The sequence below is a fragment of the Centroberyx gerrardi genome, chromosome 22 (assembly GCF_048128805.1).
Source record: "Centroberyx gerrardi isolate f3 chromosome 22, fCenGer3.hap1.cur.20231027, whole genome shotgun sequence".
NCBI classification, from domain to species: Eukaryota; Metazoa; Chordata; class Actinopteri; order Beryciformes; family Berycidae; genus Centroberyx; species Centroberyx gerrardi.
In genome coordinates, this window is record NC_136018.1 from 21026827 (window position 1) to 21044910 (window position 18084).

Consider the following 18084-nt stretch of genomic DNA (forward strand, 5'->3'; position numbering starts at 1 on the left):
TCATAATATTTACTTTCTTTCCTTCCAGTAAAATTCCTGGCCTCCAGGAGCGCCTGTGGTTGTGTGGGGCTGCATGAGGCGCTCCTCCAGCAGTAGCTTTCCTCTTCGAAATCCCTCTGAGGAATTCATGTATTCTTCAAAAGTAGTGTGTGCTCCACTCAAAAAAAATGAGATTACCTTAGTTTTACTGAAAAATAAAACACTCACTGAAGTTCCCCATAGATAACAGGGAATCAAATAAATTCAGTGAAAAGGAGGACACTATGGGACCTAAAAAAACACTTGTGGTGCTGACTAATTGTAACATCACTGACACTGTCATCACACTTCCTGATCCCCTTGGTACAAATCAGAAGTGTTTCCTCTATTTAGTGTGTAGCTGGGCGCAGCTCTGAACAGCCAACATGTCTTTTCTGGACACTCTGCGCCAATGGGACGAGGCTGTCGCTTGTGTTGACAGGCAGAATTTGGCAGAGGCGCTCCGCATTTTTCTGTCCATCCAAGAGCCAAACTCCAAAATTTATTTCAACATGGGCTGCCTCCATCTGATCAACCAAGACCTGGATGCTGCTGAGAAGGTATGTGTCACCCTTGTTGGCCAGTATGTAGATAACTACACAGAAAATATCAGAAATTCATTTTGTCATATTCCACGTCACAAAAGAATTTGGTTGTAGCTGATAATGTCAAAATGAAATGCTTTGATATTCTCGTGTAAAAAAAACAAACTGCAAGTCATCGAGAAAGGAGAAGTGCAGTTTCTTTTTTCATTTCTCATTTCGGGAGGAAGTTACGACGTTTTCTGGTTCTTCCACTCAGGCGTTTGATTGCAGCATAGGCAAGGATGAGCACTTGGCTGTCGCCTTCTTTCAAAGAGGAATCACCTTCTACAAAAAGCAGAGGCAAGACACACCCGTCATCTCAATAAAATTCATATTCATTGCACTTTGAAAATACTGTATACTGGATAAATTGTGCTTTCATGACTACAATACATACTTACATTTTACTATTATTGTGGCTGATCAAAACCAAAAGTTACTAACTGTATTGTTCCGGTCCAAAGGTATGAGGAGAGTGTAGCTGATTTCCAACACGCCTTCAAGGAGCTAAGAGGCAACCAGCTGATAGACTACAAAGCTCTTGGTCTCAGATACAAGTTACATGCCTGTGAGGTAAGTATCTAAAAGCCTCCAGAACTCAGAAGTCACACTCAAACTCATAGTTTTAACTGCTTGAGACTTGACTTGATGCATGAAGAGAAGACTTGAGACTTGACTTGACTTGTACTTTGATGACTTGAAAAGGTTTCTAAAGTCTTGACTTGAGATCTTGTGTTTGTGTAAATGACTTAGATTGAAAGTGATGAGATTTGTTCCAGAAGACGACTGAATTTACATTCTGTTTTCTGAATTTGTATGGAATGATTGAATTTATTGAAGCTGAAAGTGATTCTAGAAATCAAACTCATGATGGTCTTACCAAGTTTTTATCCTATTAAAACAATATTGCATTGAAAATTCCTAGATATTTAGTTTTATTTAAGATATCAAAACCATTGCTTTTTGACACTTTCATCATTTTGAGTGCCTGAGGTGAGGCGGAAGCAAACTGACAACCTGATTGGACTTTTCTAATGTTTTAGATTTGAAAAAGGCATCCGCGCACTCAAAATCTGTGCAAAAATCATTTAACATAATGATTTAACACCCTGGAGCATTTCATAATCTATATAAACTTTAATACAATCAACACCAATACTATCAGCACTAATTTTATGCTAACACTATCAACATTTACTTACTTATTCTATATCAACAGTTAACAGTCTAATCGATTTTAATCACCAGACATGAACAGATTTCACTTCCGACTTCTTAAAAACACAGTTGCAACTCTGGAAAAAACAGAGTCTGGGGGATAGTAATTCTCAATTCTCTGCTGTCCCCATGTATTATTCTGTGCAATGAGGGATGTAAAAGGCTTTAATGACTAATATCGTCACAAGTTGTTCATACAATATCTCCTGCCGCAGGTTCTCCACAACATGGCCCTGGCTGAGGCTCAGCTGGGCCACTGGGAAAAGGCCCAGGAAAACCTTGTGAAGGCACTCAACTACAAGACAGAGGCTAAGCTCAGTCTCATCGACAGAGCGCTGCAGTCCACGCTGGTCAGTGAGTCGGATGTGGTCGCCAATATTTATTTACTGATATTCAATATGTTCAAATTTGACAATTTTCATGAAATAAATCAGAGTTTCCCCAGAATTCCCCGATCTATTCTTTTCAGGGTGGAAAAGCCTCTGAAACAGCATTTAGATCATCATGGGACACTAAAACTCTCCACTAAAAACTCAGACTAATGAAATTCTTTTAGGTAGATTGGCAGCTCTTTAAGGGAGGGTGAGCCACCCACCTGATAGGGGAAACTCTGGGATACATTAGGCCTTTAAATGAAGAATTTATTTACATTACTGAACAATTAAATGAAAAAATAAAATATGCAAAGAATATAAAATTGTACTGGAGGAGGACATTGACTGGCCGAGGCCAAGGCCATCATTGATTTAAGTGATAAACTATTCTATAGAATTCACTGTAAAATGCTCTTCTGTCAGAAATGCCTGACAAACATTTTGAATATCCCTTTAAAATCCTGGCAATGAAAAGATGGGGAATTTTACATCTTAAAATGTAAAGATGTGAATCCTAATAAAGATGTTGTCTGACCAACAGAAACAGAAACTCTTCAAACCAGTTGAGTTCCTGTCAAAAGTGCTATTTCAACCAAATAAGCACTACGTTGCTGAGCTGGAGAAGAAGGACTACCTGGGTAAAGCTAAGGTACCACTTTGCATTACATGCCTTTGCACTAATACATCAGGTACTACATTATTCACTGGGATGATATAGTACAATAGAGCTAAATGTCTCTGAGTATGTAAATCAATCAATCAACACTTTTTGTTGTTAAATAAAGCAGATTGTTTTGCCATGAACCTGTGTTACATACATAACCTACCATTTCCCCTGTCTTCAGGTTGTTGCCTCCATCATTCCTCAGGATGAGTTCTCTGGGTTTGCTCCATTACAGCCACAGGTGAAGTACAATAGGCTTTTCATTAGCAATAACAATTCAGGCCAATTTAATGACAAATCTGCACAGAATGATTGTAGCTGATCATGTTAGACATAATTAGGAAAGTATATTTTATGTAAGATTAAAAAGATTATTTTTATTTAAAGGGGCATTAAGTAATCTATGACCTCTATAAGCATATCTGACAAATCTTTTTCTCAAAAGAAAAATACAATTTGTTAATTATTAAGGATATTTACAGTATATACAGTATGTTAATCATCACAACACCATGTTAGGTACTATTTGTTTGATGCTGTTATTTGTTGTGTGTTAATTATGTCAAGCACTATTGATTTGATGCTGTGTGTTTGTATTGACATCTGATAGGTTGAAGACGGTCCTACTGATCCGAAAGCACCTGAAGTTTTGAGGTAGAACGGTCATATTTACTTAAAATCATTTCAAATAGCATAAACTAGATGCTCTCCAAGTAACCAGGACAGACAACCATGCAAAAGCTCAAAAGACATATTTAGTTTGTGGTTTTGAACAATATAGTTATAATTCAGCCTTGGCAGCAAAGCTGAGAAGCAGGTTCCCTTAATACATGTTAAGATTTTAGGATGGACAGCAGAGTGAAGTGAGAATGTTATTTGCTCACTCTACAGATTTTCAAACTGGCAACTCTCTAATCATAAGCCTAATTATCCAACCTTCAGAAGTTACAAATTCAAAAATTTCTCTATGTGACAGATTTATGCCTTATTGTACATTTTATCAAAACCAACTGCTGGTAATGTGAGTGCAGTTAGATTAGATTAGATTGGTTGGAGGGATATTAAACATAACATAACCGACTACAACATATTAGTAAAAAGTAGTAATAAGTAAAAATGTATGCATAAAAAAAAAGACATGACAGTATGGAGGGTGTGCAAAATGACAGTAGAACATACAGAGAAAACAAATGGAAAATACGAAAAATATGTATAATATCAAAAATGTATAATGTAAAATATGAGAATATATGCAGTGTGAAAAGGGCTAGAGGTATATGCAATAAAGAAATGACAAAAATATGAGAATATGAAACGATATTGCAATTTACAGCATAATATAGGATGTGCGAAATTTGTGTTGTTAAAGTGGTGGATTCTCATTTTTTAAATTTAGTCTCCGTCTTTGGTGCTCAGTTTGAGTTTCTCTTTTCTTTGTCTGTTCAGCCATGGTGGCTATCACTGCTCATGCTAACTACCCAGTTCTTCTTCTATTTATTCCAAACAAACCGGAAACGTAAAACGCATCACTTCCTGTGCAGCAGAGGATTTTTCCCAGGAAAGAGCTACCAGACACCGGCTGTTTAGAACAGACAGTGGAAAAGCTTTCATGAACTGGATATAGTTTGAATCACTGTTGTGTTATACCAATCAGCGACTGTCTCCACAGGGCTTTGGAGGGAGAACCCCACACCGTCCTGTTCGAGTTTGTTCCTGAGACCAGTGATGAGCTGGCTGTGGTGCCTGGCAACATTGTGTTTGTTCTGCAGAAAGGTGCCGACAACTGGGCATCTGTGGTCTTCAACGAAAGAGTAAGCACCACTAAACAACAATCTGCACATCTGTGACTTGTCAGATAGCTACTCTGCATCTTGCTTCTCAAGTTGGTGTTGGAAGATCAATGCAGAGTCTTCTCCTTCTTATGAAATATGGAGGGTTGCATCTCTCAGTTAATTCAATTCAAACATTCATAATTGCCTTATCATTTATAGAGGGGACTTGTTCCTTACAATTACCTGGAACGCTTGGCGATCACCTTAGCTTCCAAACAGAATGAGGTAAGGCATTGTTTTCTTAAACTGTTTTCAGTATCTTGTTGGAAGTATATTAAGTTGCCGTATTGATATTAATACAATAACAGAATGTGCATCCATTTTAGGAGTTGGATAAGGTTTTAGTTTTTTACGTAGGTCCCTGGTCTCTGCTAGTCAAGAATTTCTCACAGAAGCTTTGGAGATCTTCATGTTGTGAGAAAAGGCTTGTCTCCAATTAAAGTCCGGTCAAAAAAGTGCAGCATATCCTCCATTACCACGGATATTTGTGGGTTTTGGTTCATTTCCATTGGTGCATGCAGCCTGAAGATTAGATTAAAATGAAATGATCGCTGTGGGGAGATTGGGTTGTTGCAGCAGAAAGTAGCAACAAGATACAGCAAAGAAAAATAGAATATGATGTAAACATACACAACTGACAATTCCAACACTGACATATAAAGAAATAATGTAAAAATGTGCAAAACAATATCCATTACAGCATTATCAGGATGTGCAAAAAACAGCAGCAGCAGTAGTACTAGAAGTATAGCCTCTAGGTTTGGGCATGTGGGCCGATTATATTGGGGCTACTAAATATTAGCAATGGCAACACAACTGAAGGAATCACATTTTAATCTTCGGTGTTTATTTGTTCAGAATGTTCAAATGTTGTTCAAATTAGTTCATTTTATCAAGTTTATAATTACCAATTGATATCAGAGATGTGGTCTAATTGGAGAGAAATGATATTGAATTTGATGGTTACCATATGATCTCAGACTAAAATTAATGCAGTCAGAAAAATATACATCTTATCACAAACTGGACTGCCAGTTATCTATAGCCTTCAGTACAATATTTTCAGCAACCCTTTTTGATTTTTTTTTTTGGGGGGGGGAGTTGAAGCAAAGAAATGTAGTTTTATGGTATGTTTTAATTACCAGGTCATATCAGTGTGAGAACAATGTGTAATTCCAGTATGGCTGTACACACAGACAAACAGGATCTTGAACAATCTATGTATTTGGTATGGTATTATTTTATTTCACAGTGCATCGGATGGAAATAAAGATTGGTATTTTTAATAAAATGTTTATTGTTGCTGTATGTAGGATGGGAATAACCGTGGACAGGGAGCAACTGAGCCGCCAAGACGAGAACCACCTACCAGACCTGAGAGGAAATCAGGTACACTTGTATATCTGACGATTTAAATAAACTAAACTAAGAATCAAAAACAATTAATTAAAAACATTTTTTAGAATTAATTTTTTGCATGCCAGGCACTTTCCACATTATTTTAGAATCAGTTTAAAGTTTATGAACAAACCACATTAAACCATTAAGAATTTCTATTTTTTTAAATCATTGCACTCTAAAAAACACACATTACAGTCACCAGATTTTTGTAAAACACCGACATACAGTATCTTTAATGATGATAAATGGAAATGCTACCCAGTTCATAATTCCTGCATTGACTTTAACAATGTCGAAAAATGTATATGACGAATGCATAAACAAAGCTTTTTTTTCCTTTTCTTTGGGGATGCATCATGTCAGCTGTAACTCTCGACAATAAGAGCGGGGGAGACGCACAACCTGAGGTATGCAGTCAAACCCCATTAACATATAATATCACCATTCATGCCTGGGCCTTCCCAAAGCTCATCTTTGTTCCACTATAAATCAGTGGAATGTGAACTCAGGGCGACGGCTTTGGAAAACCCAGCGCTGAAATATACACTGCTTCAATTTAAAGGAGATGGTTGAAGTGTTTTTGGATGGATTTTATCTTCAAGTCATAAAATTGTTTGTCGTTTCATTAATGCTAGGGTGCAGAGTCCACTGAAAATCCATCATGTATTGTGAAAGTACATTTCACATACAACGTAGCGGTCTGTGTATCATCTGGGTCTCCCTATGCCACGCTGGTTGAGAGAATCAGTAAGAAGCTGAACCTCCCCGCTGCTTCGATCACCTTGAGGTATGGTGCCATATTTAAAAAAAAAAAAAACATTACGCCAGTGTAAGTGTTCTACATGAAGTACCACTTTCAATTTCTTTTGCCGGTTCTAGTTTAACCTCCCAGGCGACTGCACAGACGGTACTCGATGCCAACACCGAAATGGAGAATGTGTGGAGTAGTGCCAGCGGGAGCCGCATCACCTTGTGGTGCAACGTCAAGGAGGTGAGTAGTGGTCTATCTGTCTAGCACTAAATACATTTGTTCTGGTAGACACTAGGGTTCAGTCAGCTGCCACAGCTGATGGGGCAGCTGACTTTCAGGTAGGCTAGGTTCTAGTCCCAGAAGAAGTATACAACCAAAATATCAAGGAAAGAAATGTGATGCCAGGATCCAAGATGTCAATTTAGCAAAGGAAGCACTTTATGTCCTACACATACAATGGCGTCATAAAGTATTCAACCCATGACATCTGTAAGACCTTATATAGGTCTGAATCATGTCCAACTCAATTGGCCACAGGTGGACTCCCATCAAGTTGTAGGAACATCTTAAGGACATTCAAAGGAATTTGGATGCACCTTAACTCAATCTGGAGTGTCACTGCATAAGAGTGGCTCAAAATAGTTTAGCTTTTCATTTTTAATTAATTTGTATAAATGTGTTTAAAAATCTACTTGAATTGGGGCAAGACAAAATGTAGAAAAAGTCAAGGGGATTGAATCATTTCTGAAGGCAATCTACAGTCCCACTCACAAGTTCAGGTAGAACTTTTGATGGAAAAAATATTTTCTTTGATACTTTTAGATACTGAATTAGTGTTCTGGCACAACTGCACCTACTAGCAGGAAAACTGAGAATCATAGGATTCCAGTCATACCAGCAGTACTGAGAAGAGAGAAATTGTTCTTCTCACTAGTGCAACTGTTTGATTCATACTTTTAAATACTACCATAACTCAAAATAGTCTACATGTTGGTTAAAACAGTGTCTTCTTGAATCCACTGAATATAAGCTATACCATAAACCATAAAGCCAGTACAAACCAAGATCACTTGTTTAATTTTGAGTGATGATACATAAGAATGTTGTTCTTCTCTCTAACTGAAGTTAAGCAGAAAAGGATTTCATGATTTGTTGACTGTTTTGTGTTTTTAGCAAGTTGATGGAAAGACACAGAAGCAGATTCACTTGGTGGCACTTCATTCTTACGAGTCAACAAATCCCGAGGATCTCATGTTCCAACAAGGGGATACAATCATATTACTCTCCAAAGGTGACATACCAATCTCTTGATCACGTATTGGCAAAACCATCATCTCAGATATTTGGAAATAATTTATCCAAGAAGCAAAGTTAATTTAAATTAATGCTCTCTCCTTTTTCTTCAGTTAACCAGGACTGGTTGGAAGGGCAATGCAATGGGCATACTGGTATATTTCCTGCAGCCTTTGTTGAAGAAGTTCCTGTGAACAGCCAATAACGCAACACAAGGCGTCCATCAGAAAAAGTTGTATAGGAAGACAAGTGCTATGTTTACCACATCATCTACTGGCACACTGATGATTCATAGTGTATTGTAGTGTTGAGGATTCCTTTGATGTGGATGACTTCAAATGGCTTGGACCTACATTTGTTCAGCAGAGTAAAGACATACTTTGGAATTGTATTTGAGTCTTGCTTGAATAATAAAAAAAAAAGGATAGCCTGCTTATAGTCTGCTAAATTATTACATTGTTGGTCAACCATAAACATGGACATGCCTTTAGGCTGCAGCTTGCACAAGTGGAAAAGGCAATCTGCATAGACTATATATATATATATATTGTGATTATAATGTGGATTGTGCCTTCTGGCTCTAGCAGACCTCAAGTTTAGGTAGATTTGATACTCCCTGCATGTGGTTATTATGTAAGAGGGACTTCTTTGGCTTCAGGTTGCAATTGTTACATCTTGTGTTCTTGGTGAATAAAATATACTTTGTTGTTGAGGGTTTTGCATCAACTTTCAAATCTTTCTATTTTTCAGGACTAGAAAATGGCAAATCTTAGCATGTTGCACCTACAAACCTAATACGTATAATGCATAAGAAAATGGCTGAATTTCTATACTGTATTCAATGCTGTTGGATAGTTTAGTAAGTATAGTAGGCTAGCTTCTCAAACTGGCGAATCTGCTTTGCATAGAACAAGTGTGCAAGTGTTTTCTAGATGCTCAGGTGGAGGTATGCCACCAGTTGGTTGACTTCTACCACTGTACATACTGGTGTATGAGTGCACACTGTATTTTTCTCATGCAGGGCTCTGCGCTACCTCAACAATGTTCAGGCACTGTGCATGGCAAAAAACAAACACAAAGAGTCCCGCTCATAGAAATGGTTAGTCATGTATTAAACCCAATATCATCAAGGTTATGGAAGAGCTTTGGCCGTCTATTTGTAGTTCCCGGATATAAAAAAAAAACAAACTGGGTTCCATATGGTTCCACTCATTCATTTGATCAGAGAATTTATGGTGCAAGAGTAATGGATAACTAAATTGGATTTGTAGAAATATAAAAAAAAATCATTGGTACAATACTGTGTGCATAACAGCCTTAACTCGGTAAGGACTACAATTTCCAGTGTGCATTATGCCGTTTTCAATCGACCAGCCAGCATTATAAAAAATGGTTTCGTGCCGGACTGTTACCAATTGTACAGCATTTTACAGATTCCCCAAGAGTGAATGCTTTAAAGAACGGACTTAAGACCCATTAACATCTAGAACAATAACTATAAAGATAACTATAAAGTGTAACTGTACATTGTTGCCCAATTCTACGCCCCCTTTTTTCTTAGAACTTGTTCTTAGAATTTGATTGTTTGAAAATGTTGATCAGTCCAAACATATAGTTATGGTTTTGGATGTTTTTATATTTATCGTTGTCGTGGGAACATAGACATTGACTTAGAACAATTTAAATCTTTTTACAGTTATATTTATCTTTATTGCTCTAGATGTGAATGGGCCTTTACATGGTAAGATTACATTTCTTTCAAACAGCCGTGCAGGGTGTTAGGATACTAGGGCTGGTACAGAGCATAGAGCTGGCTACTGTATCCAATCGACACAGAGAGTGACAGTGGAACGAGCGTAATGGTGCAAGAATCATTCTGATTGTGTGATTGGTCAGTCGTTGGTGAGGCTTATGGGTATTGTAGTAGGCTGTAGTCAACAATAGAATCAAGTTGGACAGGTGGCTGGGGGAACATGGGGAAAAGTACCATGTCACTAGCCACCTCTGTAGAGGTGCTCCCAAGCACCTAATAATATAGTCACATGCACAGCCGTAACATCTGACCCAGAACTTAAACAAGAGCTGAAATGACAGCATGGCAGGAGGCAACACTGTATGTTGACTCTATGGTGACTACAGTACTCTCCATTGACTTGTAAAACTAGACAAGAAACTCCACTGAAAGTGTATCCTGTACATGTTAACACCTAGAAGTGATGAAGTGATCATTTCTTTTTTTCTTTTATTTTCCACAGTGTAAGCGTATCACCTTGTACCCATACTGGCACAGTATGGCATGGTTTTCCATTATGCTGTATTTACAGGTTGGTGAGGTATGGGTATGGCACAAGCATGCTGTTAAGGCACCAGAACATTTACCAGGCCTGTTTCTCATTTTTAACTTTGTGTTGTTTCTCTCACGCTCTGTAAAGCACTTTGTAAGCTGTTATAGAAAATATGCTACATAAAAAAAGTTTATTTAAATCATACTAGGACCAGTATACTTTAAGTACAGGACAGTACTGGTGCAGTGGGGAAAAACAGTTTACCTCAGAAACTGAACTCAATGCCAGCCATAAGTGAATCACACTTTCCACTCCATGCTCATGTTTTCTAAATTAGAGATTACCCTTAAATCCGACTGAATGTGACCTAAATATGAAGTCTAAGTATTAGTAACATAAGGTAGGAAATGAATTACCGGTGATGCAATTTAGCTGAAATGAAACAAGGGAGGTTTAGTTTGTGAACATTTTAATTTTGCACCTTAACATACTTCAAGAATTGTATTTTCACTTTGAAATAATAGTGTACTTTCTGTGCATCTCGCACAAAAATAAACAATGACTGCATCTTCTAATGTTGGCAGCACAACCACGTGCAAAACATCACATGGTGCACAAACTTTTGATCAATATGGTCATCGTCACAATGACATTGAAAGGATGTTGTTCACGTATGAAACTTTCTGAGAGTTTCAAAATCTTATCTGGAAAAATCTGAAAACTTTTGACCCCTCAGTCATTGGCATCTTAGGGCTTCAACCCTTGCTTTGCCACATGCAGCTCTCTCTGTACAATAATATAATAATATATAATGGGGAGGTCTGGTAATCATTTCCTGAGAACCTCCATGAATTATATACTGTACAGTTACAAGTAATTACAAGCAATATACAGTTAATACCAGTGATTGCAGGTGAGCGTGATTAAATAAGGAATCTGATGGAGATCTTGTGCGCTTGCTGGTAAATTATAATGTGGACTTCCCTTCATCTTCATAGGCGATAGCTATGCCTTTCCTCCCCTCCACTGCCTTCACCACAGGCGTCTGTCCCAGCTTCTGCTCCAAGCCTTGCCAGCTGCGGCCTGCCAGAAAAGAAGCTGCAAAACACAAAGGGAAACTGTGTATAATACAAGAGACTTTAGAGATAAGTTTGCCTGTGAAAGACTAAGATTTTCATTTTTTTGAGAATCTTTTCAAAGCAGTCTCTCAACGGCCATGTGTCCTGTCGAAGTGTCCTTGAACAAGACACTTTAACTCCTACCCATTTACTTATAAGTCGCTTTGGATAAGGGCGTCACCTAAATGCCCAAATTAAAATTGTATCACCATCCAATTGTTCTTTTGTCTTTTTCACCCATGATCCTTGTTTTCCTTTCCTTTTTATTTCGTTATTTTATTTTTTTACTTATTTGTATATCTATATACTCATATATACACATATATTTTTCTAGAATGTATTTACAATGTACGTACTTGTATGTTTATTTGTCATAAAAGTGCATTGTATCATTGCATATGGATATCTATCGGAATGCTCAAATACAGATAATTGAAAGAAAATTGTAAATTGTTTATTTTTGCAGTTTTCTCACTTTAACGCTTTAACTAAATGCTAATTCAAAGTAGTGCTCATTGCATTTAAGTCCTGCTGTTCTTTGGTCATGTTGCTAATTGACAGAGATGCAAACCAAACTACAGCCTGTCCCAGCCAGGCTGAACAGAGCTAAAGCAGACAAGGCAACTCTGATGACAAAGGGGAGAATATCCCACAATACAACTGATGCACGTCTGTTCTTTTCATGTAACAATGTTAAAGTACACAGTCTCCTATGTGCAGCAGAGCTTTCTGATTGTCCCATACCAGCTGAGTTGGTGTTGGCCACAGTGAGAGTCTGGTTCCTGAGGACCACGGAGGAGCCAAACGAGGCCGCTCCAGGTCCGTCGAACGTTAGATGCCGGCTTCGCAGACCTCCTGTGATCAGAGACACGTCCGTCTCATCGCACTCCTCCTCCTCATTGGCCAAGGCCATGTGACTCCGCCCACCTGGAGAAAGTATGTGAATGAAAATTTGTGAGATTTGGCAAAGAGGCTTCAATAGCTCTCATTAAGCTACTGATGATAAAAAAGTCAAGAACTGTATACAAATGAACTTAAAGTGTAAATTTTAAATCATGGGGGAATTTCTCATGTCAGTAAAACCCGCTCTAACCTGGCAGGAGATGGCGAAAGTCTGTGACATATTCCTCGGACCACTCCCTGTTCTTGTTGCAGGCCACCTCCATCTCAAACGGCGTCACTATGGGTTTGTAGAACTCACTAGAGTCCAGCAGTGAGTTCTCCGGACAGGCAATTAACACAAAAATGTCAATTTCGAGAAAGTTGGCAAGTTTGGCCACATTCAGCTTCCCCATGGCGAACATATAACTCTTCTTCCCGGCTCTGTGGATGGTCTCTTTCAGCTGCTGGATGATGGTGAGGTAGTCGGCCACGCCCAGCGTGCCGACCAGGATGCCCACCACATTGGCGTCTTTGGCTCTTTCTATTGCATAATACCGCTTCATCAGAGCCCGGTTGATACTTACCGACTCCGTCCTCCCCGTCAGCGTTAAGGGGTCAAAGGAACAAAAGGTGCAGCGGTTCCAAGTCATCATGAAGTTTCGTAAGGTCGCTCCCTCTTGACCTATATAGAACATACTGTAGTCCTTTATAGTCAAGCCACTTTTCAAGGCAAACTGCCTTCCAAATTGACGAAGAACCCGGTCGTCGTCTTGGTCTGAGCGACAGGCGTCGTCATGTTGTATTTGCGGCTGTCTGTGACTGTAGCACAGTTCCCCGTCCACAACGAGTGCTGAGCCGACAGTGTTTGGATACTCAGGAGTTAGGAGTGCCAGGAGATCATCTGAGGGGGAAAAATATTAGATTGTATTCAGTTACTTGGAGAAAATGAAACCTTAAACAAACTAAGATGGAAAGTGGGGAGCCTAAAGACAAGGGTTCAACCGATTTGGAGAGCGATACCTATGTTTTTAGATGTCAATCTACGGTGACATCACAGCTGGATACCTTACTAACACAGGCAAGTATGGAGCAAATTGTGGAAGTTTCACTTTCAGGCTCTTGTCAGATTGACTGCAATGCTGCTGCTCTGCTGGTCTGTGCATCGCCCAATGACAGACATGACACAATGCACACATTGGTGTATTTGAGATCAATTTCTATACACTGACCAGCTTTTGATTTTGTGGCTTCCATGCCGATACTGTGGCGGTGCCCGATGTCACTCTGTAGTCACGCTGGCAGCAGGAGGAGAGTCGGTAGGACCAAAAGAACTTGCTCTTCCCGCAGCTTTTAAGCTTCTCTCAGTGCGAGTTCAGACAGGCACAGAGCAATAACCAAAACCTTGGGGGTAGTGATGCGCGAGTCAGGTTTTTTTCAACCCACGACCGCCCGATCCGACACGTCAACATCCGAACCCGCCTATTCGTTCTCAATATTATCTTCAATGGACCCTAACCCGCCCGCGGACAAACCTGCAGGACCCTGGGTTTCGGATTGACCCTCGCATCACTACTTGGGGTGTTTATAGCGAAAGATTTGTAGCCCTATTCAGTAGTGGAAGATTTCAGTAGGCCTACATGATTTAAGCTGCATTTTATGATGATGCCCTGGAGTAAAGCTGCTGAAGGTTGCATTTTATGTTGCACTTTATGTTGATGTTGGCCTATATAACCTACAATGCAGGGATATTTTATGTTATAATAACAAAGAGGAGTATTTACTTTTGAAAGAAAGTCTGTTGATTAGTTATATTGGACTTTAATTTTCTGTGAACATTTTTTTTATTCAGGCAAACTTAATATTTTTTTAAATATATACGTTGTGTAAATTGGAATTTGCAATTGTATTTCCCCTCCCCAGTGCCCCAGATATATATACACCAAACCGTGACCCCCAAACCGTGATATGAACCGAACCGTGAGTTTTCTGAACCGTTACACCCCTATGTGCCAATATTCAATATCTTTAAATGTGACAATTTTCATGCCAAAAAATACAAGTATTCAGTGTTTCCCCCCGAATTTTATTCTTGACAGAATGGAAAAGCCTCTGAAATAGCATTTAGACTACAGGACACGAAAACTCCCAAATGAAACCCGGGGAAATTATTTGAAAGTTGACCGGCCAGTATCCATTTTTTAATAAAAGGCAAATATCGGCGCATTATATATCACCATACCAATATAATGGTCTAACCCTATTTAAGACATCAGAGGAAAAGAGTTGAAGTGTTTGTGGGGCAGCTTACCAATAACGTGGGCATAGTTAACATCATAGAGGACAATGATGTGACTCTGTTTGTCGGGGTAGAGGTCCCTGAAGGCCGAGGCGCATTTCTCCAGGTCCACCGCTCTTCTCTCGAACACGTACATCAAGGGCAACCTTCTTGAGGGGCTGAGGCACGTCCTGCCGTAGTGCACGATGCAGTTAGCTCCGAAATGTTCCGCTGCCACTTCATCCACGCAGCAACTGCTCAACAGAGTTCAAGAAAGACATGACTTTCCACAAATAACACTATCACATCACATTCATTAATCCAAAGGAAAATAAAGCCTGATAAAGCTTTTTATCAGGTAGCTTTTTTTTTTTTCTTTTTTTTTTTTTTAAATACTACTTAAGTGCTTCCATACTTCCAAAATGTTGGGTTGAGCATCTCTTTCTCTACACACAGTGTCAGTTGCCTTTCCGTTTTTACATTCAACACTATCTTTGCATACACTCTAACAGAGAATGACGCAGAGAAATAGCTTGGAAAGCAATCATCTTAAAATTTGGGAGAGACAGCTATGGTAACTCAGGACATTATACAAAGTCTGAAACCCTAACATTTAAGGGGCCATTTTTATGTTGTATTTCTTCTGATAGCAAGCGAATGTGGAGAGAAATAAAAACCACAAACACTGTGTTGCCATCCACTTCCAGTCTCTCATGGTAAAACGCCAATCAAATCAAAGCAAAACACTGGCTCTGTATCAAAGAGGTTCAGACAGATTGGCTGCCTGTTGCACTGCTCTACACAAAGTGGTAGTGTCTAAACCTGGGCAAACTGTGACATTTATATAAAAAAGTACTAATTTCTATGAAAAATGTTAATTATTTGGGCAGGTAAAAATTATTATTGGCAGGCAGTTTTTTTTTGTTTACAGTCATTGGCAAGTGAGGCAAAAACTTAATTTTGGACACTGCCTGTAATCATCCTAAACATTTCTATGAAATCTTTCAAATATGTCTCCTGATTCATTTTCACCTCTCACAACTCACTTTGGATGAAGACACCAAGCACCCAAAATGTCAAATGTAGCGTGCAAAACAAATGCAACAAAAATATTGCAGGTAAACAATAAGTTCTGTTACTTAGTGCAAGTATTTTTGCTGGTGTGTTACCTGCCATAGGACGTGTCTCCCAGTATGAACAGCTTGGCTTGAGTTTCTTTCTCAATCTCTGCGCCTATTGCAACTGAATCCACCAGCAGCTCATCAGGAAACTGCAGAGCAACCTGTGGGCATCAAGAATTTTAGATGAAGTTAAGTGACTTCTAAAACATAAAGATGTATCCTGTAATCTATCCTGGATCCCCGCCCATTTTCCATTTTGAAATTCTGAACTGCTACCAGTCTCACTGTAAAAACATAAGGATGTAGTCCTTAAAATCTCAGCCTGGATGTTTTTTAACTTGTGTGAAAAGTGAAAATTATGTGCTCACCTTTTCAAAGTGATGCTGATTGATGAAGTCACAGGTCTTCTTTATCTGATACAGCTCTTCAAGGTTTTCCAAGGGAGCATTGGCAGTCGCTGTAACATCCACCGCACGCTGAAGAACCGCCTCCGAGCTGCTGCTGAATGCATCAGCCATAGCTGCATCTAAAACACTCAACAGTGGCTGAGAAAAAAAATAAAATATCAGTCAACTAACTGCTCACCAACCTGGTGATAAGGACACCAAGTTGATGAAAACGTTACTTAACCCAGATTTACATTACTGACTGAGTCTAAGGAACACACATGAGACTCAGAGAGCTTCTGAGTTACAACAAAGGCATTATTTCAATATTGAACATTCCAAGTTGGAGCAATGTTCACAACAATGAGTTATGCAATGTCTAGACATTTGAAATTTAAATACTTTCAACAGTAAAGAAGAAAATGTATGGCATGTAAATATGAATATGATACACCATAAGCTCTTATTCTCACATCGTCTATGAGGGAATATTTTACGAGCTAGGTTATTATAATTAATCACTTATTACACAACTACATGACGTAATTTCTTGTACAAATTCAGACCAAACTCTATTTAAAAATCTCGTAATCTAAAGTCGGCTTGCTTATCTGCAAAAGTACATACCTGGTACAACATGACGTAAGACATTTTATGAATTGTTAAGCGCTTCTGGTAAATTCGGCATATAGATTATCTACCAAGCAACACTTAAATAATAAAATTTCAACTTTCTTTGTTTTTGATTGCCACTGCTCGGTACCACTCCACCTGTATTTCGGTGGAGGAATCTTTGGAGGAAGAGGAGAAGCAGTTATAAAAGTTAAAATTTGACTGAAGTTGAAATTCATGCCGAATTGAAGAGTGTCTCCTAACGATTCGTTAACGGTCTTAAGTTATGTTCTACCAGATATATACTTTTGCCGATAAGCAAGACAACTTAAAATTTAGGTGCCCAAGTTTGTTAATGAGGTTTGGTGTACCGGTCTTTCCATGCAAGAGGACACCTATCAGGGTTAGCATTGTACTAGGCTAATATATAGGCGTTTTTGCTTAAATTAATCCACAAACATCATTTAACAACGGGTTCACTTGCTTCCCTACAAACACAGAAACGTACTTAAACCGACATAGCATTACCCATCACTGACTTTACCTTGGTCCCGTTAGCTAGCTAGTTAGCCGACAGTTCAATCAGACTCCAGAGCGCAGCGTTTAGCATCCCAGTCATGACAAATTAGCATTTAGAAGAACAGACGTTTTATTCTTGCAGTACCACTAACATATAGACTTAAAATTCGGCGTCATTTTGGCAGTTGTTCAGTGGTAAGTGATTCTGTGGTAGCTATACACGTGTTGTCACTGTTACACCACACTGGTTGCGTTGCTTTTGTTCCGGTCCGATTTTTTCAGAATAAAAGCGTAATCTCTACAAATCCAATTTTTGTGGAAAAAAACAACTTCATTTTGCACAAAAAACACATAATTAAGTAACAAAATGCAACTATACAATCTTCTATGATAAGAATTGTTGTAACCATTTTGTTGAAAGTTCCCCTCTACATTTAAACAGAGATTTGACATTTTTGGACTACATAGGCTACACAGATTAAACACTACATGGGTCACCTTTCATTGCTACTTCACAATTTCTATGTCAAAACACTCCTACCTACAGACCTGTACCTTCACAACACACTAACATTTAGGCCCAAGTAGTTTAAGAAAAATCATGACAGGCTCTCAAAGTCAGCCATACTGTAAAATTCTGACTAAATTGGACGCTGCACAGTTTACTTTTCATTGCTACTGCACAAGTTCTATGTCAAAACATTCATACAGACATGTACTTTCACTCCACACTAACATTTAGGCCAAAGCT

The 18084-nt window shown here is 38.7% G+C and overlaps 2 protein-coding genes across 2 annotated transcripts; one reads left to right on the forward strand and one right to left on the reverse strand.

Moving 5' to 3' along the window:
• Window positions 1-391: 391 nt before the first annotated feature.
• ncf2 (neutrophil cytosolic factor 2) lies at window positions 392-8847 on the forward strand. Its single transcript, XM_071924077.2, has 15 exons — window positions 392-578; window positions 820-902; window positions 1067-1175; window positions 2036-2170; window positions 2736-2843; window positions 3040-3099; window positions 3469-3512; window positions 4528-4669; window positions 4850-4915; window positions 6004-6079; window positions 6455-6498; window positions 6727-6878; window positions 6971-7082; window positions 8016-8133; window positions 8249-8847. The coding sequence occupies exons 1-15, from the start codon at window positions 405-407 to the stop codon at window positions 8338-8340; spliced, it is 1515 nt and encodes a 504-aa protein (XP_071780178.1). The 5' UTR covers window positions 392-404; the 3' UTR covers window positions 8341-8847.
• Window positions 8848-10883: 2036 nt separating this feature from the next.
• On the reverse strand, window positions 10884-17577 carry dph2 (diphthamide biosynthesis 2). Its single transcript, XM_071924088.2, has 7 exons — window positions 17359-17577; window positions 16185-16361; window positions 15865-15977; window positions 14729-14949; window positions 12632-13321; window positions 12283-12465; window positions 10884-11518 (listed from the first exon to the last, which is right to left on the reverse strand). Exons 2-7 carry the CDS (start codon window positions 16332-16334, stop codon window positions 11388-11390), a joined length of 1488 nt encoding a protein of 495 aa, XP_071780189.1. The 5' UTR covers window positions 16335-16361; window positions 17359-17577; the 3' UTR covers window positions 10884-11387.
• Between the last annotated feature and the right edge of the window lie 507 nt (window positions 17578-18084).

Excerpts from the sequence above, each read along its gene's own strand:
- dph2 (XM_071924088.2), bottom strand. The coding sequence starts at position 16,334 with ATGGCTGATGCATTCAGCAGCAGCTCGGAGGCGGTTCTTCAGCGTGCG. Across the intron at positions 13,322-14,728 it reads TAACTATGCCCACGTTATTG|ATGATCTCCTGGCACTCCTA; the intron begins GTAAGCTGCCCC and ends TTTCCCCCTCAG. Across the intron at positions 11,519-12,282 it reads GGCCAACACCAACTCAGCTG|CTTCTTTTCTGGCAGGCCGC; the intron begins GTATGGGACAAT and ends TGTGTTTTGCAG.
- ncf2 (XM_071924077.2), top strand. The coding sequence starts at position 405 with ATGTCTTTTCTGGACACTCTGCGCCAATGGGACGAGGCTGTCGCTTGT. Across the intron at positions 579-819 it reads ACCTGGATGCTGCTGAGAAG|GCGTTTGATTGCAGCATAGG; the intron begins GTATGTGTCACC and ends TCTTCCACTCAG. Across the intron at positions 6,499-6,726 it reads GGGGAGACGCACAACCTGAG|GGTGCAGAGTCCACTGAAAA; the intron begins GTATGCAGTCAA and ends CATTAATGCTAG.